The 27239-nt window shown below is 38.7% G+C and overlaps 1 protein-coding gene across 1 annotated transcript; it reads left to right on the forward strand.

Annotated features, from left to right (window-relative positions):
* The first annotated feature begins 599 nt into the window (after window positions 1-599).
* Window positions 600-25014, forward strand: rps6ka5 (ribosomal protein S6 kinase, polypeptide 5). Its single transcript, XM_059353917.1, has 17 exons — window positions 600-889; window positions 4420-4491; window positions 4679-4897; window positions 5023-5138; window positions 5245-5346; window positions 6026-6109; window positions 6260-6363; window positions 6459-6609; window positions 6800-6961; window positions 8310-8435; window positions 10702-10835; window positions 12116-12209; window positions 13550-13720; window positions 14042-14233; window positions 16869-17028; window positions 17691-17854; window positions 18702-25014. The coding sequence occupies exons 1-17, from the start codon at window positions 820-822 to the stop codon at window positions 19005-19007; spliced, it is 2427 nt and encodes an 808-aa protein (XP_059209900.1). The 5' UTR covers window positions 600-819; the 3' UTR covers window positions 19008-25014.
* Window positions 25015-27239: the final 2225 nt, after the last annotated feature.

Below are 27239 nucleotides of genomic sequence, written 5' to 3' on the forward strand. Positions count from 1 at the left end.
GATTTCTTTGGTAAATTAGTCATATTTATGCATTTTCCTGCTAAATGATTTAAATGATCCTGTTAAATTATGAGCACAAGATCTGTTCACAACACAAGTGGTTCTTTTGCGTGATTCTTTGTGGAGAAAATCAATTTTAGCAACAATTAACAGTGACTTACTTCAGCACTTATATAAATAAACTTGATTTAAATAGCAAATTAATCGAGAAAATCATATGGGTTTAATATGTACTCTTCATAAAATTAGAATTATGGATTCTGTGTTAGGAATTCAGGATTTTAGCTTGTAACAGAGTGATTTTGCAATGTAGTATTGCCATTTTTATTTTTGAAGAGATCAGAGTTCTTATTTCACTGCGGACTGTTCCCAACTTGAAAGTATATTTTTAATGCGCAATTGATTGCACTTTTTTCACTCCTGACCTTTGACATGAGCGTGTACGAGGGACAAGTGAAGGCAGCACCAGTCTTTCTAGGAAGGCGGGATCATGTGCCGCTAACTCGAAAAAGAGCCAATCAGAGGTCAGCTCTCCACATAGCAACCCCAATCAGCGAAGAGGGACTGTCTGGTTGCGAAGGTAGTGGTAGTGGTGGTGTACTGGAAGAAGCAAGTGTTTCCTTTGGGCTTGCTTGCTGCTAGGTTTAGTAGCAACATTCAGCCCATATATGTGCTAAGTTTGGCGCCTAACTAAAAGGCGTTTAACTATCTTGTTTAATAATATTTTTTTCTGCATGTTAATATTGCAGATTAGCCTGCGAGGTGAGCGTAACCTTGCCTGAAAAGCATCTTTGAACATAATTGGAACACGAAATTACGATGCCATCCCCGATGGAGGGATCTTCCAGAGAAGGTGACCTCTTTACTGTGAAACATGAGCTGAAACATGGTAAGTTAGCAGCAAGCTGAACTTTTATTCAGTCAATGATATTATATCGTTATGGAGACACTTGCCAGGGGGGTGGGGATGTTTGCTGGCTAGCTTGGAGGAGTCAACTGTCACTGTCAATGGGCATTACTAGTGGGCGAGACCGTGAACGTTACTCAGGTCCAAACATGGCAGAGGGAGCTAACGTTAGCTGGCTGTCCTTATTACTATCTCACGCTAACTAACGTTACCTAACCATTTCACTATAGCTAAATATGATAGCTAACCGCGACCTAACAACCGTGGTCAACCCCAGGTAATAACATTAGCTAAAGCTAGTTTTGAACATCGTCACACTGTTAAAATAATCGCCTAAGTCATTTTTTGTCAAAATTGTTTAATTTTTTGCCTAAATCATCTCCTCATGACGCCGGCCACCTATGGTAAAATCACCTACACCCTCAGTTGATTTTACCCCTTTAATATAATGGCCTATGCCAAGTGTGTGACTTAAGCGGATTTATTATGCCTTAGTCAAAATAAAATGTGACTTAGGCAATTTTTTTAACATGCCATTGTGACTTAAGCAAGATATGCTAACACTTTATTTTGAAGGTGTCTACGTAAGAGTAACATGAGCGTGTCATAAACATGACATGGGATGTGTCATAAACATTAATGACACTTTGAAGTAACATTAATGCTCATGATACTTGTCATGTCATGTTTCTAACAGGCTTGTGTGGCTCTTATGTAGACACCTTCAAAATAAAGTGTTGCCATATCTTGCTTAAGTCGCAAAGGCATGTTAAAAAAAATGCCTAAGTCATTTATTTCTCTTAAGTTACATAATTTACACACAGTGTTGTTACTATGCCAATAGCCATCATTACACTTCTGGTGAAGTTTTTTATATTTCCTGCAAAACTTGAAAAAATTAGTTAGGCGATTATTTTAACAGGGTGACGACATGTAACGAGGCTAAATGAGACCCTAACCATCGACAGAGATTTCCAGCAAGTTTAAGTCACTATCTGCGCCTTAACTTAATTCCAAACGGGTTTTTTTTAGTTATTGCCTGGTTTGATAGCTATCACAGCTAACTTCTCCTTAGCCAAAGAGGAGACACAGCTGCAGTGCTGTCAAGTCTCAAGAGTAAACGTTAGCTTGGTTTCATTATGCAGGGGTGGACATCAACAGTCACATAAAGCACTGCTAGTTCGTGTTATAATTTGATTTAGTGAAATTATTTATTTTTCTGAATGATAGTGAAAAGTAGAGTGCAAGCAGCATCTTAAAAAATGTCTTCAAGGAAATACAGTTCACGTTACAATTCCCAGATATTTCTGATTGAGACTTCAGTGAAGGTGGTTGTTTTGAGTGGAGGTGCATGTCTACTGATTCAATACAGAGGGCTGCTAATTAAAGTTGGACACCGCTTCTGCTGCAACTGGTTTATAATGACACAGTGCTGCTGTTCAGGCTGCAACATGACTATGCTGCACCCCCATTTACTGCCCTGCCCTAAATATGCAGTCAGTCGAGTTGTCACTGCCACTAGTTTTTGTGTGTAAATTTCGTAATTCTGTATCAACTAAACCCTGCTCCATGATTTGACCTCCTATGACAATATAGCAAGATAATCTACTAAGTCCATTCATTGTCTTAATCTTCCTGATATATATCATGGATTTTTTAAATAGAAATTGTAAGAATACGCTACAGGGCACATAACTGATATAGTCAGAATATGTCCAGTTACAATATAAGCACAGAAAATTACATTTTCTGAATGAGCGGTGGGTTGTAATGTAGTCGTAATTAGATGTTGGTTTTTTTTATGTTTGATCACTCAGGAAACCAACCAAAATACACTTTGCAATGTAAGCTATTTATGTTGAGGAACATTGGCATTTCGTTCCTGTAGACTGAAGAGGGTTTCTCGTGTCCAGCAGTAAGGGAATCATCTGTCTGGACACCTCTGTCAGTCTATTAATAAACATTGAAATCAAACTTGGCCTTGGCAGATGAGCTTGACAAGAGTGTTATGCAACCTGAACCCCTGACCTCAAATGTGAAGGACAGCATTGTTGTTTGAAATGATAAAGTGTGCACTCGAAGCCTCTAATAGTTGCAGCATTTCTTCTCGTGCGTAACAGGAGAAGCAGCGGAAAAGATTAAATCAGCCGCTTTAATTGCTCAGTAGCCTATTTTCAGAGTGTGAGACAGAAGGAATGTGTTCACTACAATGGACATGCATGTGTAAGAGCGTGCTATGCTCAGTCAGCTGTGCTGAGAGAGACCATGATTTGGAAAGACATGAGGAGTCACTGACAGCGTGCTGAATTCACTGAAGATCTCTGATGGAAGATAATGACCTTTTGCTGGTTAATGTGGCAAGTGTGCTTGCAGTTGTTTCATGAGAAATGATCACATACTGTTTTTTAGATCCTTGTTTACATGAAATACTAATTATGCATGTTCTGTCTGCAGTATTTGCACATTTACCATTAATCAAATTCATTCATTCATGCATTTATTTAACCACCACTCAGACTTTCCCAACTTTTCCAATGTTTTAAATCGCTGATCCTCCTCTTTAATGTCCACTTCTGCAACCTTCTAGCATTGCAGGGTTTGACTTTATTTGCCTCAAAGCATCATGGCAGAGAGTCTCTTTGTATCGAAACAAAATGCAAGAATTCATTATTTATAACGTGGGCACCAAACAAAATAAAGTGTAAGGTGATGTAATATGCCTTCTGGTGTCCAGCTTTTGACAACAATGGCTTAAAACAACTGATCAGCTTCAAATGTTATTACAAGTTGTCTGTATCAAACAGTATTCTAAAGACAATGAGAATGTCTTTACTAATTTTGACTAGAAGCCGCTCATTTTTTTTTTTAACCTTTTTTATCATTTAGGAGCAGAAACAGTTAAACTGTAGAGAAAGACTAGGGTTAAAGGTGGTCTAAAGACTTGTAATTAAAAAAAAAGATCCAGACCCTTCACGTTTTACTCCAATCTGCATCCACAACTTGTAACCTATATCTTTAATGACTTGAGTTTATGACATTATTTCAACATTATTAATGAATGGCTTGTAGGTCATGCTAATTCTCCTGTGAGTCTTCTTAATGCGGCACCAGTCATGATAGGCTGGAGGTTTATAATGGGACCGCAAACAGCAATTACAGTCGCAAACAGCAGGGCTGTCAGTGCAGTGAATATAAACATACATTTTCCTGTGTTCCAGATAAGTCTCAAGCAAAAAAAAAAACCTAATACGGAAAATATTCTTTGCCAGCTGCTCACTGATGCAGTGTCTTTTTGTACAGATGTAAAAATATACTCTTACACATACTTTCCTCAGTGAATGACCCCTAAGGGAATACATCTACTCAACTGATCTCTAGGAACATGCTGTGCCTGGCTGTTTGTTGTTTCTTTCACTTTAGTATTATATCATTTAAGCCACATTAGTTTTGTTATATGAATTGAGTGGTTTATCGGATTCTCTTGTAATATTCTATCTCTGCTCTGACTTTAGCCAACCTGACAGGCCATGTAGAGAGGGTGGGCATTGAAAACTTTGAGCTTTTAAAGGTGCTCGGCACAGGAGGTGAGTGAAACTTTTAACATCTCTCTGTGTTGACCAGAATGTGACATTTAGACCACAGTTTCCATGGCAGTGTGGCATCAGATAATGTGTGTTTTTGGAACGATAAGCATGCCATACCAGTCATTCTGTTTCAGCCTTTGCTCTGCACTGATCTTTGCCCTCTGTCTTTGTTTATTTTAACCACCAGCATATGGCAAGGTGTTCCTGGTGAGGAAAGTGAGTGGTCATGATGCAGGGAAGCTGTATGCCATGAAGGTGTTGAAGAAGGCCACTATTGTACAAAAGGCAAAGACTGCTGAACACACACGGACGGAGCGGCAAGTGCTGGAGCACATCCGCCAGTCTCCGTTCCTCGTTACACTTCACTATGCCTTCCAGACGGATACCAAGCTGCACCTCATTCTCGGTTAGAATATTTTATACGAAACTGCCTTCTGAAATGGTTTTTCACCAGCTGAATTAATTCACATCAACAGATTTTTTAGGATGAAACTTGACATGCATGATATCTTTTTTTTTTTATTCTGATAGATTATGTAAATGGTGGGGAGCTCTTCACACATTTGGTGCAGAGGGTGCGATTTAAGGAACAAGAAGTTGCCTTGTACAGTGGAGAGATTGTGTTGGCACTAGAACATCTACACAAGGTAACCCAGATATCAAACACAACCAAAGCCTGTTGTCTGTTCAAATGTTATCTAATGAAAACATGCTCTGTGTTTCTCTTGTCCTTCTGTCATTTTCTTGCTGCAGCTCGGGATTGTCTACCGGGACCTGAAACTAGAGAATATTTTGCTGGATTCAAGTGGTCATATAGTTCTCACAGACTTTGGCCTCAGTAAAGAATTTGATCAGGTACAGTGTCTCATGTGTTAAAAACCTCAAAATCTTTAACCCCCTGTCGCTGAAACAGTTTCAGGGAATTTTTTGCTCCAGCTATATTTTACCCACTGTGCCCTTGTTTTTCACTGCGGCAAGTCATGTACCTCTATGGAAACGGCACAATCATTGCTAGAAGTACAGAGAACTCAAAACTGTCTTTCGCGTCTTTTTATTTGATTTTTTTACAGGATGTGGTTTGTGCGAACGTGACTTTGATGAAATATCCTTATTTCAGGCTTAGTTTTTATTTTTCCTGAATGAAACCTTAGACACAGCAATTTAAAAATCCAATGATAATTCATTTCTAGTTCTACAGTTTCTGGTTATGATAAATGGTGGAATTTGGCCCTTTTTAAAAATAGAAATAAATAAAAAAGTTGTGTGGTTGTGATGTTTAAACTGCTATAAATTATGAAAACATTAAAATAAGATATTTTTCCAAAGTTTGACCGTTAAATGTTGCTCATTAAGTCATTAAATGTTCTCTGGGGAATTATTTGTATTCTAGAGGTGTAACAAACACGATGAATGCATGTCCTTCCTCAGAAAACATTGGCAAACCTACATTTTTCTTATATATTAATACCAAGTTCTAAAGGGCTTTAATCTTTGTTTTATTAGGATTCTAAAACGTGTGTGTTTGTTAAAACAGGTTGAAAGGGCGTTTTCTGTCTGTGGCACGATTGAATATATGGCTCCAGAAATTGTGGAAGGAGGAGAGTCCGGACATGACAAGGTAATTTGTAGTTTTATGTATTCTGCTGTCGTCTGTTTGATCAAATGAAGCAGCCCCTCTCTGTTTTCCTGAACGTGTGTACTCTCCAGGGAGATTTTTCTTTTTAGTCTGTTAAGCCAAAGTCACGGGTGGTTGCTTTCATGGTTCCAGGCGGTGGACTGGTGGAGCCTCGGCGTGTTGATGTACGAGCTTTTGACTGGCGGATCACCCTTCACCGTCGATGGAGATGAGAACTCGCACACAGACATTGCCAAGTATGGATTCTCCCCGATTACCAGCTGCAGATTTCAGCCAGCCTTGAGCTATAATCACTCTACAACACTGACCATATCTGTCTCACACATCACAGGAGGATTTCAAAAAAGGATCCTCCTTTCCCCAAAGATATGGGACCTCTGGCCAAAGACCTCATCCAGCGACTCCTCATCAAAGATCCAAAAAAGAGATTGGGCTCGGGTCCCAATGGAGCAGAGAATGTAAAAAAACATGCGTTTTACCAGGTGGATCTCATTGCTTGTCTTGAATATATCACAATATTTAGAAAACCTAAATGGCAGGGTGGGCTGTTACTCCACATAATGGGGCTGCTCTAAGTGAACAGCATTTAGAGAACTGAGTGTTTGTATAAGCTATGTTAATAAGGATGGGGATGAACCACAATGTTTTTTTCTTTTTCTAAACTCCCTTTAGAAAATAAACTGGGAGGACTTGGCAGCTAAGAAGGTGCCTGCCCCGTTCAAGCCTGTGATCCGGGATGAGCTGGACGTCAGCAACTTTGCGGAAGAGTTCACAGAGATGGACCCTACATACTCCCCTGCAGCTCTGCCTCAGAACTGTGACCGCATCTTCCAGGTGGGAGAGTGTTACAGGATGTTAGACAGCCACACTATTTTCTGTTGTGACTCATTGTTTTGTTGTTTACACACAGGAGCATTCCTTTGTGCTCCTTGCAGGTCATTGCACAGGACCACATTTATATTTGCATTTGCTTTGTGCTGATGTTTGTCTGGGCTTTGGTTGCAGCCAGTGTGAAATGTTGACACGGATGAAAAAATGCATTATACATTATCCACTTTTTGTCTGTAACTATATTTGACATACTCCACAGCAATTGAAGTAATCAAGTGAAGTTTTGAATGTCCTCAAAAGGTTGCTGTAAGTCAACATGAGTCTGTCTGTGTGCACTGGTATTCAAATTGACTAAAGAGTCTTTTATTGAAGTAATTGCTGCCATATGCAGCTCTTATTGAAGTAACAGATGTGAATGACTATTTTTGATGTAGCTTTGAACCATAATATGGCCCACAGCTCTGTGCCAGCTGATGGCTGTCTGATGTATTGCATGAAATTTCAACTCTGATTGCCTTCTGGATCCTTGAGCTCGGTAGATCAATAGATCCATTAACGGGCTTCTCTCATGGAATAAAAGGTTACACTTTGAGAGCATCACCACGTCTGTCTCGGTTACGCCTTCAGTCTTTGATTGCCAACTTCATCTTGGCTTTTTTCGCTCTCAGCTGCCATTCACATAGTCTGAAATTTTGTGGTCTTTATAATTTGCAAGCCTAGCAATCTCTGAGATAACGACAGCAATCCCAATTTTAAATCGTGCACTTGCTCCCCCACGGTGCCTCACAAAACAAAATTAAAATTGCATTAAGAGCGCCAAGATGTAATTTCACAGCAGAGCAATCAAATATTCAAGCCCGGCAATTTAGGGCATCTCATTCATTCACCACCCATCCTTCCGTCCATCCATGGCTGTCACTACATACCACACAGCTGTGTGTGTGTGTCGGTGAAAAAGGGAGAGAGAGATTAATGCCAGCTCAAAGCTTTGGGCTCCCCACAGCTGGAATTAAGCAGGCAGCGCTCCACAATGACAGGTCTAACAATAGGAACAGCTGGACAGCCACTGTCACTCACAAATCAACAGAATTGGGTTTATTGTGGAGCTGACAGGCTGCTTTGACATAGAAACATCTGAAGAAAAATTCTAAACAATTAAAAGTTTTTTGACAAATATGTAGAACACATCAAGTGTCTGTCAATGTCTGTGATACATAAAATATAAAAGTATGAAAAAGAGGATTTTTACACTATTTCTGATGCTGTAAACTTCAGCAATGGATGTTTCCATTGCAGTCCAACCCTCACTTTAAAACGTAAACACCTAGTGCTCATGTGTTTCTGTGTTCAGGGCTACTCTTTCATGGCCCCCTCCATCCTGTTCAAGAGGAATGTGGTGATGGACGACCCTGTCCAGCTGTGTGGGGGCTCTGAGAGGCCGGGCTCTGCTGCGGTGGCCCGCAGCGCCATGATGAAGGTAAGATGACTGGACTTGGATCCTCCTGCACAAACACACTTAAGCTAATGGCTGCTGTCACAGACAGGAGATTTTTTTTCCTTCCTCTCGATTCCACTAGAACTATTTTTACTGTACTTGTTTTACTCGCTCAGACTCAGTTTTCTGGCACGAGCTTGTTTATTTAGTTGTGTTTTTTCATGATTGCTCTTGTGGATCTGTTCAATATCAAGATTGTTGAGAAGGTAGCTGTGCATTGCCTTTTGTGGGTTTACTGGGTTCAAGCCTAACATCCTGGGTACTGCTGCAAAATTTTGATATTTTCATTGCAAATTATTTGGTTCTCACCAAGATTTAAAAAAAAAACACTTAGATTTAGAAGTGTTGGATAATGTATCTTGTTTTAAGAGTTCATTTATTTTTTTTAAGTGTTAAACATGCTTGTTTTTAGATTTTACAATCAATTCAAGAAGTCTTGTCGAGTGAAATTATCTGTCCATGCAGCAAGATAATTTACCTCAGATTTAGTGTTTTTATCATGTTTTTAGACACCCCTTTTTTGCAGTGTTGCAAGATTTATTATCAGATTGTTCCATATTATTGATGGGTATTGTAATTATGTAAATGCTGGAATATTACATTTAATTTCCACTCTTTAAAAAAATGTAAATGCATGTAAGCAGGGCTGCAAATAATAATTATTTTCAATTTAGGTTCATTTGCAGATTATTTTCTATATTAATCAATTTATTGTGAATTCTATGAAATTTCAGAAATTAGTGAAACATGTCCATCCAACTTTCTCAAAGACCAAGGTGAAGCCTTAAGATATTCAGTTTAACATGATATAAAACAGAACAGCAGGAAATATCGATATATTAGAATCTAAAAACAGCTTTTTTGCCATTTAGCATTAAAAATGACTAGTAAACTTGGCGATATTTTTCTGTCAATCGACTCATCGATTAGTGAACTAATCACTGCAGCTCGACATATAAGATGGGTCACAGCCTCCTCGTCCTTTAGTGCTTCAACAGGAAAAGAACAGAGACAGTTTCCACTGAGCGGTCGGGCAACAATATGGTCTGTGGTCACAATCCCAAAAAAGCCTCAGGTCACTGCTTTACAGGTCTTTATGCCATTTTCTGTCACAAACAGGAAGCTAGTGAGCAGTTTCTTATCTTGTAGTGATCTTCAGTATTTTGGTATCTGGAAAACATAGTTCTCTTAGTTTGGCTGCTATGTGCTACTTCCTGTTTCTCTTTTGTATGTAACTGAAATTTGACAGCATTGCACAACAAGAGAAGTTTACTGGGTTCCTCCTGAAGTGGTTTTCCTGAACTGCTGCAGATCGCTGTGTGCTGGTAAATGTTTTATGAACACTGAACAACACAAGGTTGGATTTTATAATTGCATAGAATAAGCAATACATTAAAAAAAAAAAAAAAGAAATGGCAGTCAAGATAATTCAGGTTTCAGGCTGTTCAGTGTTTATTGAATTAGGTTGCATGTTGAATATTAATGCTGTGTATAAAACCAATAGATTAGACTTACATTTTAGAAGACATATTATAAAGCATTTGTTATCACCTTAATGAAGTGTGTATAATAATACACCAAGGACTTGATCTATGTAATGTAAGTTGCAGTAGAAAAGAAAAGCAGCCGCAGTCATATTCAAATAAAATGTAAATGAATTTGACCATGATCACCAGGAAAGCAGGAGTGTACCACTTACTTATTTGAATCAACAATAATACACTAAAGTATGTCGTGTAATATACAGTCATGGAAAAAAAAATATTAGACCACCCTAGTTTTCTCCTTGCTTTCTTGTTCTTTTATGCCTGGTATAACTAAAGGTACATTTGTTTGGACAAATATAATGATAACAACATAAATAGCTCATAAGAGTTTAATTTAAGTGATGATATCTTTTGTTAATGATTTTAGCTATTATCAAGAAGACCATGGAAAATGACTAGATATCATCTCTTGAATTAAACTCTTATAAGCTATTTTTGTTGTTATCATTATATGTCCAAACAAATGTACCTTTAGTTGTACCAGGCATTAAAATGAACAAGTAATTAAAGAAAACAAGGGTCTAATAAACTGTTTCATGATTGTATAGTAATATAAAAAATAACTTAATGCATTTTATTAAGGACCTTCCAATATTGAGATTGTTCTTTAATTGAGATCATTTGGTGTTTTTGGACCCTTTGTTGATGTCTCCCTGTTAAAATGTATACTTGACCAACTTGTTTGTGTCCACTGTCTGCAGGACTCTCCTTTCTATACGAGTTATGAGATGGACCTGAAGGACAGTGCTTTGGGAGAGGGTAGCTTCTCCATCTGCAGACGGTGCACACACAAGAAGACTGGACAGAAATACGCAGTCAAGATTGTCAGCAAGAGGTACAACTCACATTGTGCTTTGCTGAGATGTGTTTGTGCTTTCGGCTGTGTGATGTTTAGATTTTCACTGGATAAATCAGCTGACCAGCCTCCTCGGCTCTCTGGCAATACTTGGACCCTTGGCAGCAAAACATATTTAAAAAATGAGTATGTTATCCTAAACTGATTAATGCAAAATAATGTCACAATTTCTCAGATTTGATTGGCCCTATTACTCTGTTGAAGGTGCCAATCATGGGTTAAATAAATGTAAATACATCTTTGCTCACAAACCTGGTTGTTTACGCTGGCAACTGCTACAAAACAAGCTTTGATCATGTGCAGTCCTCCACAATCCACATAGGCTCATTCAGAAAGTAAACCACACTTTTTTCAGTTTTCTAACCAAGTGTTAGTTGGAATTTGAACAAACTGAACCTTGTGTTATACCCTCAAAGAAAATAGCAGCCCTGCACAACTCGCTGTTAAAAGAATATATTGCAGAAAGTCAAACAAAAAGTAGAGAGATAATGCTGTCTCCTGTCCTAAACCTTTCTTTTGCTTCGTTTGGGACATTATACAGTACTATCCCAAAAAGCATTTTTTTCACAGTTCAGTAGTATTTGCCCAGTTTAGACTAGCCCCTGGTCAGCTGATTTTTTTTCTGCCCCTAGTGACCTATATGTATATGAAATCATTTTTTTATTTATTTTTAAATTATGCTTGAGGGGAATTCTGAAAAGGTGTTTACTTTTTTTTTGTAATGTATTCATTAATTTAAATGGACAGCAATTGACTGATACTGAACATACAGTACTGATGTTTATTTAGACATTTATTTATTTATAATGTGTAAAAATATTAGATATTCTTTAACAAGGCTATATGTTTAACCCATTGACGCCTAAAACTGCCTGTAAAACCTCTGGGCGATTTTAAAATAAGCCCCTAAAACCTGAAGTTTTTCTGGAAATTCAACAGAAGTGTCAACGCTTCTACTAAATAATAGATTTTTCAGCCTCTGTAGCAGATAGAAATTAAATTCAAAAAGTATTTGAGAGCTTATACAAATACTACAAAACGACGTATCCGCTTTCCAGGCTTCAATGGGTTAACAAAGCAGCCTTCTGAGTACCTCTGCAAAGTCATATCAGTGCACAATCCACAAAATTTCAATTGAAAACCTGTAAAGGATACCAGAACTTCCCTTTTGAAGAGTCACTTCCTCACTCTGCGGTGTATGTGTGTATTAATGTGTATTTCGTGATGGTTATCTGGCTTCCTGCTTGTGTTTGCTGTAGGATGGAGGCACAGACTCAGCGGGAAATAGCAGCCCTGAAGCTCTGCGATGGCCACCCCAACATTGTCAAGTTACATGAAATTTACCACGACCAGGTAAGGTTAATCACGACGGATACGTTTGTAACCATAAATCCTGTTTTGCATGGCTCTCTGTGGAGCCTGTGGGGACTGCAGCCCTATTAAGTCCTGGAACTGGAACAAGGCAGATTAATGGGGATGCGAGAAGCCCTCGAGGTCTTTCTTTATCTCTTCATGTATTGTCCCATAAACATCTCTCTGTGTGCTCGATATTTCACACCAAACATATTTTTAAACTGCAGCTGTACAAACATCCATTTCACACCAATGAATAGAGACAACCTAGATTCACTTGTGTTGCTAATCGAGCCACACACTCAAACCAAACTAAGTGTGCATGTGTTTCAACTGTAGCTTACTGCGGTTATGGGGAAGGTGTGTCCGTGTGGCTGACTGTGTACAGGTTCATTAGCCCCGGTCCTTCAAGCCCAGGAGCACCACTTTAGTCCTGATGAGCTCAGTGGGGTTATTACTGTACCTCAGAGGCCTGTGACCCAGATCAAAGCTGCGCTGCCTCGCCTCGCCTCAACCCAGTCCTGCCTTTGTTCCCCAGACCCAGCACTAATGAGAAACTCTACCCCGCCGCCCAGACACATTATTCCCTTCCCACTTTGTTTGGCCCCTTTCACTTTTACTCAATACCATTATGGTTTGATCTTAGCATCATGGGATCAAGGATGGGCTGTTTTTGCTATATTTATTATGCAACAGGAAAATTCTAATCCACCATTTTCACACATTAAGATTCAGCACGTTTTCAACATGCAGTAAAAACAATATTTAAAATACATTAGGAAAACAAATGTTTTAATATGTAACTAAAATTGAAGGAATATCCGTTTGTCGTTTGATTTCCTCTACCAACGTTCATCCGATGGGTTTCACATTTAGTGAGTGTATTGCCAAGGACCCAAGTAAGGGCACTTGAGATCTACAGGACATGTTTATTAGCAGTGACTGTGGAGCGTGTTGAGGGGGGGACCCTCATTAATTGTTACTGCTGAATGGCAGGCAGGGTACAGCACACTCAGGGAACAGATGAAGAAAGAGGCTGGATTTGTAACAGTGTAGCAAACTCAAACATTTCAGTACATCCCTCCCATTTTTGTCAGTTTGACTGCTGCATGTATGCAAATGATGCACTGTAAGTATGCATACAATTTATGTACAGCAGTGATACACATCTGACGCATCTAGGTCACAGAAGTGATACTCTACAGATTCGTCCACGGTTGGCAGATCTACCATAGGAGTGTTTGCACCTGCTGAGCTATTTCAGAGCATGTCAGAGAATATAAGTTGGGTGTGAGAAGTGTAAATATATATTTGTGTGTGTGTGTGTGTGTTTGCTATAGCTCCACACGTACCTGGTTCTGGAGCTGCTCGGTGGAGGGGAGCTGCTAGAGAGGATCCGCAGAAAGCAACATTTCAGCGAAACGGAGGCCAGCCGCATCATGCGAAAACTGGTGTCCGCTGTCAGTCACATGCACGACGTGGGAGTGGTGCACAGGGACCTTAAACCGGAGGTATTGGACACACACTCAGGAGGACTGTTGCTTGAAATTTCTTTTCCAACTGGGCACAGTTTGTGCCTTTGTAGTGAATATAGACACACTGGATCATAAGCTTTTAAAACAGAATTACTGTGTTTTTCTGAACTTTGTATGATCTGTCGTATTGTCATTCTGACTCTGCAATCTTCCACAAAACAAGAGTAAAATTGTTTGACCCTAACGTGGGTCAAAAGTACCTGGTCAGACCAGTCCAATTTAACAAAGCTCTTGAGTGGACCAGTTTTGTTGAGCAGAAAGAAATGATTGCTGTCCGTGTCTCCAATTGCTTCGTAGAACCTGCTCTTCACAGACGAGAGTGAGAACTCTGAGATAAAAATCATAGACTTTGGCTTTGCTCGCCTCAAACCACCAGACAATCAGCTCCTGAAGACTCCCTGCTTCACCCTGCAGTATGCTGCACCAGAGATACTCAAGTATGACGGCTACGATGAGTCCTGTGACCTGTGGAGTCTCGGGGTCATTCTGGTGAGTGGGTGTGGGACGACAGAACTGTGCTCAGGGCAAAACAAAATTGAAACTGATGGAGGATCATTAAATATTCAACTCACATTAGCCCGAGGAGACAGAAACACATCGGCAGACCTTTCACAAGAATTTTGTTTTAGAGCTATTCGGACTGAACTTCTAGATATTATAATGGATACCTCTAACCCCCCCCCCCCCAATTTTTTTTTTTTTTTTTTTTTTTTAAATAAATAAAATAAATGAAGACAACATTAAACTTGGTGCAAAAATAAGTGGTCAGTTACAAGATTTCACTATTTATCAAGTGAAAAAAACACCTAACAATTGTTGGTTACAAATTTTAAAATGTGAATATTTGCTTGACTACTTTGAGTTTATGATGCACAACTGTTGTGTACAGTTTGTGTTTTTGTTTTGTATGCCAGTGCCAAAGACAAATATCCTTTTTTATGCAAATTTAATGGACAATAAAATAATAATCTGAATTTGACTCATATTTGTGCATTCTGTTGCAATGCACATAAAAAGGATCTATTTTCAATACAGCTCAAAACTCTATCGGCCGAAATATCAATAATCTGTAATTTTTTCCACTATATTATCTTTGTTGGTATCAAATTCCCATATAAGTATGGTCCTAAAATGAATAACAAATTGTTGATTCGCTGTATTCAGAAGCATCATTATTTGTTAACAAATACAGGCCTAGTTTAGCCTATCATGTTTCACAATGCTCAAGGAAAGTGACCTGATTATTTAAATTCATAATTTATGAAAATGTTTTCAAAGAGTAAAGCTCCAAAAGTAGTTTTTCATCATAATGTTAACCGAAGCATTCATTAAACAAGATTAATGTTTAATCATGAGCTCCATACTGTGATGATTTGCTGATGTTATCCAGTTTATGGATTAAACATTTGCTGCAGGCCGTTCTGATTAAGCAATCAGCTGTTATTTTAACTGATTTGGGATGTAGTTGAGGCTTCTGTGTGTATCTGAAAGCGTGGCGTTTGTGCATATGAATGTGCACATGCATGTATGCATGTGTGTGCATGTTCTGTTTAATCTTATTTGCATGATATTCTTCTCCCTCTCCCTCCCACAGTTTAATACTCACCACAGAGTGAAGAGCAACCAGCCCGGCTCACGGAGCTGGTTAAGGCTTCACTGATATTAGATGTAGCTTCCCGGTAGCGGAAATGTCATCCTAATTCAACCTTTTTCTGTGTAGAGGAGGAAAATTAAAAGGAGAGGTAGAGAAGAGAGGGAGAGGGCACACAGGGGGGAGGGGGGTGGGGCGGAGACTTGAGAGAGAGAGATTTCTGTACTTGGCCAGTCATCCGTACAGAGTATGGGCTCTCTGTGCAAGTGTTGTTTCACACCGACGCCCCCTGGGGGGATATAGGAGTAGTGTGCCTCATGTAGCTTTGATGAAATAGCTACTGACAAGCTGTGTGCACAATGCCCTGAAAGCAAAGTGAGCAGACACAGAGGGAGGGAGAGGGAGAGAGAGAACGATCAGGACAGATCCTCCACTGCCAAAAGGGCTGTTCCCAACTACTGTCATTTTAATGAGAAATCTGAGGGCAGATGTAAGTGGGCCAAGGTGAGAGTATCCTGTTAATTCAGCTGAGCACAGAACGCTCTTCTGTTTAGTGCTGGTTCAACCACGGTCAACAACACGCAGCATAACAGTGGAATAATGTGGACAGTCGTGATCGGTCAAGAGCTCTTTTAAAGCATGTTGTTATTTCAACAGCAGACAACACTAATTCAACACTAATGCACATTTACTTTCCCAGACCATTGCAAGCAACACGACTAACAGAAACAAGCATGTAGCATTTACTGTGCCACGCTGATCATACAGAATGTTTAGATTTACAGTGTGGATACTGGGCGTAGCCCAGATTTTTTTTTATTTGGGGCTGTAAGAGACACTGATCCACATTCAGTGTCTTACCTACAGTAGATGAGAGTTGACAGGCCCCCAGTTTGGAGAAGCAAGCAGGAGTAGCAGGCATGGAAGTTTGCCAATGTACTGCTCTGGACAGGGGCAGCAGCAAAATGTGCATTTTAACCACCTAAAAAGGGTAACTCCAGCCGTTATCTATGGTGTCTTCAACAGATTCCTTTGGAAAGAAACGAAAATGATACCTTGTGGAACTAATTTTAACACAGGAGTTGCTGATCTACCGCTTCCATGATCAGTTTGTTTGTTCGTGTTATTGTGCAACTTCGAAAGTAAACATTTTAAAACACCAATGTCACACAATAACACAAATAGACTCAGGGATCAAGGCAGTTGTAGACCAGTTCTGTGAGGTAAAATTACTGTTTTAGTCAAAGTGGTCTGGTGGCTTTAAAAAAAGTGCATAGATGGATATAATGGCTCAATTTTCTTGTCAGAAAGGACTTTCTGGAGGCAAGATAAGGTTGATTTTGTGGCTAAAATATGTTTTGCTGCTGCCCCTGTCCGCAGCAGTATATTGCTTAGCTTGTGTGTTAGTAGTCCTGCCTGCTTCTCTAAATGGAAGGCAAGCTGACAGTCATCTACTGTAGGTAATACACTGACTATGGATAAGCAACCCCACAAAAGTCAAAACTAAATCCTTTTTACCCTCTCTGTTTGCAGTACACCATGCTGTCTGGCCAGGTGCCTTTCCAGTGTCAGGAGAAGAGCCTGACCCACACCAGTGCTGAGGAAATCATGAAGAAAATCAAACAGGGAGACTTTTCTTTTGAAGGCGAGGCGTGGAGGAATGTTTCCCAGCAGGCCAAGGATCTGATACAAGGTGAGGTTAGAACTGGTCATTTAATTTTAAAATCCAGTGTCTATTACTATGCTTGAAGTTATTTTTTTAATCAGATTTTAACTCTGATGTTATTTCATCTGAAGATTATGGTTTTGGGTCTTTAACAGAGCTTGATCAAAAGTGTGACATGTGTTGTTTGAAAATAAAATCGTCCTTTTTTCCAATTTTTTTTTTTCCCATATGGGAACTTATGCTTCGAGCATAAGAAAACATTACAAACTTCCATTAAGTTTTTGTATATGTCATCGTTGCCTGTTTTAACAGACCTGTCAGTCAGTTTTGGAGTAAAACATGTCCTTAAATACTGGCTTTGGCCATTTTATAGCTTTATTGATAGTTCAGAGTGAATTGGGGAGACAGAGTGGAAGACATGCAAAAGGCTCCGAGCCGGATCGAACCCGGGCCGCCTGCTTGTGGTATGCACTCTACCAGGTGTGCCACCAGGACGCCCTGAACGATTTGAATTCTAAGCAGGACTGAACTTTTGTTTACATTGGATCACGGATTGAACTTTTAACCCACAAAGTAGCTCACAGAGACTGAGCCATCTGAAGAGGAAATCACTTCCTCTTTGTGGCTTACCCCTCCTGACTTGTGTATTTGTAGCGCTCAAGTTAATTGTCTCCGTCTTGTTCCTGCAGAGCTGCTGACGGTGGACCCAAACAAGAGGATTAAGATGTGCGGCCTGCGTTACAATGCCTGGCTCCAGGATGACAGCCAGCTTTCCTCCAACCCTCTCATGACCCCGGACATCCTCGGCTCATCCACTGCCTCCGTCCACACTTACGTCAAAGCTACCTTTAATGTAAGAATCAACCGACAGTGCATGCTTGTTTTAAATGTAGGCCCTAAACTTTATTTATTTTGGGTCGTATTGAACAATTGCTGTTCAAATTTGGCCAAAATACATTAAATTATTCTAAAACTGGAGTGCAGGACATTTACATTTAAGCCCTTGACAAACAAGTTTACATAGTGCTAATTTAGCCTTTCCTTACCAGGGAAAGCTTTATATATTTCGCAGTGTACCGGGGTTTTGATGTCTTGTGTCTGTGGCAGCTTTATCAGTACACCAGAAGTAATGAGTTTTACATCAAGCAGCCAGAGCTGAAGGGAGCAGGAAGGTGGGAAAGACCATAGCAATGGAGCAGCAGTATGGTTGCAAATCTAAGGAAGTGTTCAGGAAAAGTTTCTGGTATTCTATTTCTGGAATAAAAAAAGAAACTCCTGTGTTGTTATTTGCACTGGAAGACTTGGAAGAGAGTACTCCTCTCTATTGAAAGTCTTTTTAGATAGTAATTAAATAAAATTTTCAAGTAAAAATTTCAGACATTCTCTAATTCTTCCAGATTCCCAGTTTTGAGGTTTTGTCTTATGTGTTAGTTAATCCTTAGGATTTGGACTGCTGGTCAGGATTTACAGTCATTTCATAGAAAAATTAAAAAGAAAAATATTGGCAAATAAATTGCTAAAAAAAAACTCATTAGTTGCAGCCCTAGTCCAGACAAATGTTTTAAATAAGTATTTTATGCAGAGTTTTTTTAGTTTTCCTTCAATTACTCAGAATAATATAATATAAATAGAATATATAAAAACAGATATCTTAATAGAAATCTTAATAATGACTCACCAATCCGCTTTTTGTGTCCCAGGCATTTAACAAATGTAAGCGGGAAGGTTTCCGCCTGCAGACGGTGGACAAAGCGCCACTAGCCAAGAGGAGGAAGATGAAAAAGACAAGTACCAGCACAGAGACCCGCAGCAGTTCCAGCGAGAGCACCCATTCCTCGTCCTCCTCCTCCCAGTCTCAGGAGAAGAATTTTCGAGAGGGCAACACCAAGCCGCAGCTCTCCGACAACACGCCTCTCACCACGCCTGTCAACACACCTGTGGCCCTGGGGACGGACTCTGAGCACCAACCAGAGCATCCAGCCTTTCACTTCTCAGAAGGACAGTGAGACAGCGAGAGGTAAAAAGGGAGATTTGGACAGTTTCGTGAACCCGCAGGATGGCTTGGACCACTGTAGAGACGGCCCTCTTCTTTTTCTCTCCGTCCCTGGCAGCTCTCTGCCTCTAGCTCAATTGCATGGACGTCCGCACGTCTCCAAAACCAAGCATGCAGCAGGAGCAGCAACCGTCACCTCAATATCAATCAATCATCACTAGCAATAGCCTATCCTTTTTTTCTTTCTCTCCCACTTTCACACACAGACTGTATCAATCAGGGACTGGACCAGGAAGAAGTCGTCACCAGTGTCCAAAATGAAAAGGGCTGCCCTACTGCCCCAGGTCCAGACAGACAATGGAGAGACTTCTTTAGTCTCGTCATAATATCGCAGCTCTCTCTCTGTCCGCTACATTTACCTGTCTTTGTCCATGCCTCCAGAGGTTTTAAAGGGAAAGTCGTAGTGTTTACACCACGGAAGCTTTGTAATTTTTTTGGTCAAAGGGAGAGAAGTTTCTGCAGCATAACGTAACGAGGGTCCACTTCTCTTTTCTGGGAAGTCTCTGCAAGACGGAGCAGGGTATTTATATGTGAATTTTACAGACTGAGATTTATTTATGATAAGCTATATTGTTAACTTATTTATGGAAAGAAATAATGGATACAGTGAGTCTTTAAAAAAAAAAAAGAAAAAGACATTTTGTGTATGTGTATGTGTTTTTTCTCTATCAGCTCAAAAGACTGTTTTCATGTAGTCAGATGGTTGTTCGTTCATCTTTGTAATCATCGTAGACATCAGTGCTTCAAGTAGGTTATTGAGACACAGTTATGTAGGCATTGTAAGACTATTCTAGGCAAGAAGAGATTAACACCATTAGCTACAGCTTAATGGTCAGCAAATTTATGTAACCAAGGTCCTTTTGGACTTTATTTATAGAGGCGTAGGAGTTTTGGGATTGAACTGCAGCTGTGTCCAGTGGTTAAAAAAAACCCATCCTTGTTTATAAGGATAAAAGAAGCAAAAGTGTAAACATCTTTTTATAGGAACAACCAAATGTGGATGTAGTATGTTCAGCCAAATCTGTGGTTTTATTGTCGTGTGGGGACTAGTGCTGCCTGAGGGGATGTGACCCTACAAGAAGAGCTATATTTAGACTTATTTTTGCCTCAGATGTGGGAGCAAGACCACTTCAGGACTCAGCATTGCTGCTGTTCCACATGGTCTGATCCTCAAGTCAGTATTTAGCCCAGCAGTGGATTTGCTCTGTGTGTTATAGGACTTAATTGCCTCATTATCACTGCAACCAATTGGATTGAGCAGAACGTTCCAAATGGAGAATCAGATTAGCGTGAGGTGCATGCGTCAAGGAATTTGAGGATTTCTTGGATCCAAGATGCCGAAGGGCAGCTTCAAGTGGCTTGCTTTTCAGATAATACACAATGAAATTATTTTTAGATATGTGCCAAAATGCCATTCAATCAGGTAAAGGGCAGGTTTGAGTTTGAGTCAGGTGTAAAACTCTATAAAGAATGGACGCGCCTCCACTTCCTCCCACTGTACAAAAGTGAAGCCAAAATATCCGCTGCCATCTTGTGCAGTAGTGAACTACGGTATAAAGTTCCCACCCAGACACCTACCTGACCCAATCAGAGCACAATACCAGCTGTCAGTCATGACGTCACATCCTCAAAAAGAACTACCTAAAATGACAGAAGCCATCTTTTCATCCAATTTATTTTACCTTTGAGTTTTTAGTTTAGCTCCCGTGCCATCCAATAGTATGGAGGGGGCGGGGTGTATGACATATACTGCAGCCAGCCACCAGGGAGCAATCAAGATGTTTTGGCTTCACTTATGGGTAGCTGCCAGGCTGTCCATCTTTATACACAGTCTATGGTTAAAGGTTACATTAATGCAGTATTGAGATAAAACTTGCCCCATGTGTCGCTACCTAAAAGTCTTAAAACTACTTTAAAACACCTTTATGAAAACATCAAGTCCCGGAGGACGGACCTCAAACAAACACTTTTTATTTTTGACACCACCCTTTGCTCTACTTACCATGTTGTACTGCATGACTGAAATGGTGATCTTTGCACTGTGTGACAGCTCTCACTTTGAGGCAGATATCTGGTTGTTACGTCCCCCGGTGCATGATGTAATCTGAAACATCAACCTCTTCTTTTCTTTGTTTTTTTATGGGCAGATTCTTACTTGATTTAATGTGAGTTTGTTTACTTGCACATTTGAATATTCCCGATTGGATTCGGGACTTTGAAGTTTTACTGTTTGAGGTGTTTCGGTGTAAACACCAAAACCCCCTTTTTCCAATAGCCTGAATATTGTAATGTCCCAATGTTACAATGCTGGTGTTAGCCAGGATAGTTTGGCAAGTAAATGCCATGTTAATTGTTTTTTGCAAGTATGTGTTAGTCTGTTTCCATGGTAATAATAGTTGAAATACTGTATTCTGTTGTACAGGGGTTATTTGTGTTCAGTATGTGAAGCTGCCTAGAAACAGTTTCTCCTGCTCAGCCAGGATACAAATTCTTAGTTGGACTACTGTGTGCATTTAAACACACTCCCTCATCTTCTTCCATTTAATGCACTCTGAATCTGAACCAAAGCATTAACTTCAAGGTAGCTGCTCTAAGCTGCATGAGATATTTCCTTTCATGCAAATATGCAAAGAAATGCTTCATATATATAGATATATATATATATATCACGTTTTTTGTTTTGTTTTGTTGGATAATTTTGTGTGTTTCCTCAAGAGATTCTTTACAGGATCTATAATATCCATATCCAGCACATTATCATGCTTGAAACTATGCATCTCTATTTCGCTGTTTTGTTGCTACTGCCATTTCACAAAGACCTCGCCAAATGGGTCCAAAAATAAAGCTTAAAAGGGCGTAACATGGTATACATATACTGTACTTTTCCCCTCATAGCATCAGCCACAATGGAAATAGCAAAGTAGAATCCATTGCCCGTATGAAAAGCTGGAATCCTTGAAACTCAACACTACAAAGCTCTTGTCTAACTTAGTTCGCATGAGTTCCCCGTTGCTGCCTCATTAAGCCTCTTTTCTTTTGTTTGGGTGTATTAATAGCTCAAGTGGAGGAAGAGGAAAAGTGTCCTATATTGAGCTCCCCTCTGGGAGACAGGCTCTATTAGCTGATGTGCTGCAGTGCTGTTTGTTCCAAAGAAAATACCGTACTCCACACTGCCTCTGCGGGACCCAGCTCACTTCTCTTTGTAGGGAAAATAACAGAGTATCACAGGAAAGGGTTGGTTTAGTGCCGACGTCTCTCGGGGGCAGATTTTTTAAAACTAGGTTTCCCCCCTTTGATGAACAACTTGTTCAGTGTGCCACTATGAGGAAGAGCCGAGGGAGAGAGGCCAGTTTTGATACATGTTTCTTTGATACATTTTTGTTTTTTGGTTCCCTGGAAATGAATGAAAGTTCCTTTTTCTGTCTATAGTGCTTCCTTTTTTCTGCTTCTCTCTGAGTTATTTTTGAAAGTACCCCGCCTGATGAGATATCCCTTTGTACCTTTTTGCAACATTAATTAGAGGGCTGGTAGTTTGAACTGATTTGTATGAACCAGTGACTGCTGTTAGAGTCAAAGGATTAGACTTTGGATTTTCCTGTGTGCTTCTGTACTTCTGTCAGATGTGGGTGCCAAAGCGGCTTCTCACTTCAGTGCTTTTGTGCATGTTTTGTCTGTGACAGTGATGATTTTCTAGACAGACGCTGTGACTTGTGTGGCTCTTTTTCGGTCAGCTATCAGTATGGGATCGTACGGAGCTGTCCGCGGTGCTGAAGTGACCAAACTTTTGGTGCTGCTGCAAAAACAAGTTGCTTTCCACAATGACCCGTAAATATGTGATTCTTTGTAAAAGCAGTGATTCCCAACCAGGCGTACTTGTCCACTGAGCGTTACATTTGCAGCTGCCAGGGGGCATCTGGATCATTTTAAGATCTAGAAATTAGATTGCTGAGGAGGAAAACAAACACAAATAGGATTACAATTTGGTTTGAGGCTGTATGAGACTTCCTCTTCCATGTCATTGTTTACAGTCCAATTAGCAACTTCACTGACACTTTTTGGTCAGTGTTTAAGGTCCAGATGACGTTTTGGTTTATCTCTATAAAGATATCCGCACATGAGTATAGATAAATACGAAAACAAAGCTTATAACATGCTGATGCGTTCAGAGATTGCATTTTGGCCACAGTTTTCCACACAAACCTCAGATATTCTTCACACAAACTGTTTACCTGCAGATCTGATCATTTGCTTGAAGTGATGTCACTTCGGCAGGTCAGCCGTCAGTTGAATAAAGGTTTTTATATTGAGTTTGAAGTTTATAAGTGAGCTTACTGGATCAGAAACTATAACATTTTGTGTAAATGGGTGCACTTATAAAGACATCCACACGAGTGTAAGTCGACTAAGATTTTTTTAAGTCAAGGACAGCCCTACATTCAGGTTTATATAAACTTAAATATTTACATATACTGCACGGTAATTTCAGACAAATGGTTGGGAACCACTGCTTTAATATCAGTTCACTCAAATTTTATAAACATGTTGTCAAAAGTTGTCATAGGAGCATTTTCTCCAGGAGAAGGTGGTTTAAATGTTGAAAATATAGTGAATTATACGTAGTAACTGGGACAATGGTCCTCATTCAAGAGACACTTGAACATGGACAGATTGGTTCTTAAGTGGCATGTACAAGTTATTAAGGTGTTTGCCGATTCGCCCTATTCCATGTTTTTTTATTTTGTCTTTGGCACAAACACTATTTATAAGTGATCCAGACCTGTTGTAGGAGTCATGCGCAGTTCTTCACTTGTATATTGTATATTTATTTATATCTACTATGGCAAATCCTTTGTAAATTATGGAATAAAAGTGGAAGAAAGTTAAGATAAAAATATGAAAATGTTCTTGCATTAGGCGTATTGTTTCTCTAAATAAAAAAAGCCATTGTCATTTCCTAACTTGACAACATAAAACCAAAGCTAGATACCACTCATTGTCAGAAAATACTGTATGTTTATTTAAAATTTGGGTGAACTGATTCTTTAATGATCCACATTGAGGAAATTATATTTTTCTTACCCTTTCCAGAGAGGTCAAAGCACACGGTCAGCTACAGACTGACCTGTTGTCTTGCTCAAAGACAATTCTGAGGCAACATTGGGACTTGAACGTGTTTTTGAATTTATTACTCAGCCCGGTGTTGCTCTATACAGAGATTAATGCTCCATGAAAAGGTTTTTGTATTAATGAGTCATTAAGTCATTCAGTGCTCATGCCAACCTGCCATCCGTCACCATCATGCATGTGCTTCTGCTTTATTCCTCTCACTGTTTCTCAGATTTCATATTCTTTTCATATCGTTACTGAAGCGTGTCAAAAAGTACTGTAGCAGTGATTCCCTTTGAGATTGGTCGATATTAAACTATTAAAAAAAAACTTTAAAAAAAACAACACGCAATCAAGCTTTAAAGGCAAAACTTTGCACTTGTATGTTATTTTTAATCATGCGATTGTTTTTGTTTTTTGTAAGAAAAAAAAGAGAGAAAAATGTCCGTTTTGTTTTCGTGCAGGTTCAGATGTTCAACCTATTCATCCGTTTGTTCGTGTTTTCTGGCTTTTTCAGCCAACATTTCTGAGTCGATACTATAATATAAACCTCAACACCGAATAGTACTTTTACTGCAAGGATACACCATGTGCATACCTGCTTTTTTAGGGCACTGTGAACATCATCATTCAGGTCTTTAGGCACACCATTGATATTATGAGGGAAAAAAACAACCTTTGCTTCAATAAATGCTTTACTTAGTGGCTGAATACATCTGTACATTTAATAAGGAGTCTTTTAAAAGACCTTTGGCTTCATTGTATTTTCAAGTGTATTACTGAAGATATTTTGTGATACCAGGATTTGTGTGTACGAGTTGTCAGAAAGGACAATAAATATACAATTTCCTGTCCATTTATTGATCTTGACTAATAAATCAAGTCTTTTTATATTATAAAAAAGGTATTCAAATTAAAAAAGGCATCATGTTAGGAGACTTTACTTCAGCGAGCCGCCTCTAGATGGCAGCATTTAATAATAAAGTGCCACTCAGAACAGTTGACTCACTCAGCCTTTATTCATAGCTGAGTAAAATATAAGGTTGTGTTAAATATGCTTCAAAATAGTTTCATGTTGTCTAGCAGGACTAGAGATTCATGTTTAATGTACTGGGTCCAATAAATGCTTATTTATAACCAAATTAAGATTTGTCTTAAAAAGTGAACTGTGATTACTGTAAATGTCCAGTTATATTATTTTTGTGCTCTGATTAAAATAGTTATATGCAGTGGACCTGATGAAAAGGTTTCCAGTCTCTTTTAAGATGCAGATGTTTTAAATATTATATGGCAGATTTACTAGTGTGAGACTGGAAGATCTGGTTATTATTGATCATGTATATGAGCGTTGTTTGTGGTTAGTGTCAGATCTGTGAAGATATTTTAGATATTTTAAGTTGAGGGCTGCAGGGTTTTTGAATCCTTTCAGAAAATATGGACCTGTTTGTAACATGTTGCAATTAAAAAAAAATATATATATTAAGTATCTTCTCCCCTAGACCTGCAACTAATGATACTTTTCATTATCAATGATTATTCAGATAATTATTTGATCTATAAAGTATCAGAAAATTGTGGAATCATATTTTCTCAAAGCCAAAATCTGCATATTGTTAGTTTTTTGTTTTGCCAAACAGCAGATTAAAAATATAAAAAAACTCAATATAATAGATTGTCAGTTACAGTTATTTAACAATACTTACAGTTAGACGAGAGAGAAAAATAATCAAGAGTGATACACAGGAAGACAGATTACCTTACAGCTTCATAAAGTCTAATTATTCTTTCTTTTTGCATTTACTTAAACTGAAAAAAGAATCATACAATCTTTTATTCTGTAGGAAATTATACAGTTTGACACCAACCACTAAAATGCACATCTGCTTAAAAGTAATCTGTGTATCTTTAACTTACATTTTTATTTAAATTATTAAAATTAATGACATTTCAACAGTGTGTTTTTATGTGACTTTTTTTTTTTTTTTAAGTATAAAAACTTTTATAAATTTCCTGGTAATACTCTTCTTTTTGTCTTGTACATAACCAATATCTGTGACTCAAATCTATAAACTAGTTCTGCACATTTAAACATGTTTTTTGAGCTATAAGCTAAATTATATAACTGTACTGTTATGAAAAACATCAACGCTGGGGTTCATACAATATTTTTTACTAAATGTGTAAAAATCTGCATTTTATGCTTTTATACTGTTTAAAAGCCCCCCTCCTCAGCCCCTCATTGCATCTTTATGGACCAACTTTTAAAGTAACACTTTAAGTTTCAATAGTGTCGCCTTAAATAGCTCTTTTGAATCCACTTTATGAGGAATTCTTACTGCTCTTATCTGTAATATAAACAGTGGACTCATCTAACTTATGTCCATGTTGCCCCAAAAATCAGAGAACAGGTAAAAAAAGAAAAGAAAAGAAGCATTTAAATAATACTTTTAGAAAGTTCGAAACATCTCCAAAAATTGCTGTCAGTTGAGTTCTTTAAATACCTTCGAGAGAGTTTGACTCCATCTCTCCGGTGCATGTCTTACCACATACTGACAGGAGAGGTCGCTCTCTGGCTCTCAATCAGCACGACTGTTCCTGACAAATCTGCTCTTTAGAAGAAAAAAAGTTACATATCAGTATCTTATCAAGTGAAACTTATAGCTGGTGAACATAAGAGAGAAACGTACAGTTTTTAAGGTGACCAAAATTCAGAATATACTCCCAAACCAACAAGCAATTTATCACCAGAATCTGAGTCAATGCATTAAAAAAGGTCAAAGGTCAGCTGTGAATAAGAAATATCCTGCCTGTATTTCTGTTGCATTTGTATAATTTAAAAACGCAACAAATAACCAAAGTGTATCCATGAAATTAATTTAAATGTGCTGTATATAACTTTGTTTTTGAAAGCTTAAATGCCTCAGAAAAAAAGTTTGTTATTAATATAATTTCTCTATTTCATATATATAATTTATTTACATTATAATATTTATTTATGTATTTATTGTTATTGAATTATTGAACTTTTCTACGTATTTTTATTTTTTTACCATCATAGATTCCACTCAGCACCAGTCAC

Source organism: Centropristis striata, chromosome 16 (assembly GCF_030273125.1).
Source record: "Centropristis striata isolate RG_2023a ecotype Rhode Island chromosome 16, C.striata_1.0, whole genome shotgun sequence".
Classification (NCBI taxonomy): domain Eukaryota; kingdom Metazoa; phylum Chordata; class Actinopteri; order Perciformes; family Serranidae; genus Centropristis; species Centropristis striata.

What these genes read in the sequence shown, in the direction of transcription:
- rps6ka5 (XM_059353917.1), top strand. Translation starts at nt 820, where the DNA reads ATGCCATCCCCGATGGAGGGATCTTCCAGAGAAGGTGACCTCTTTACT. An exon ending in AAAGGTGCTCGGCACAGGAG is followed by an intron (nt 4,492 to 4,678) that starts GTGAGTGAAACT and finishes TTTAACCACCAG; the next exon opens with CATATGGCAAGGTGTTCCTG. An exon ending in AAAAACATGCGTTTTACCAG is followed by an intron (nt 6,610 to 6,799) that starts GTGGATCTCATT and finishes AACTCCCTTTAG; the next exon opens with AAAATAAACTGGGAGGACTT.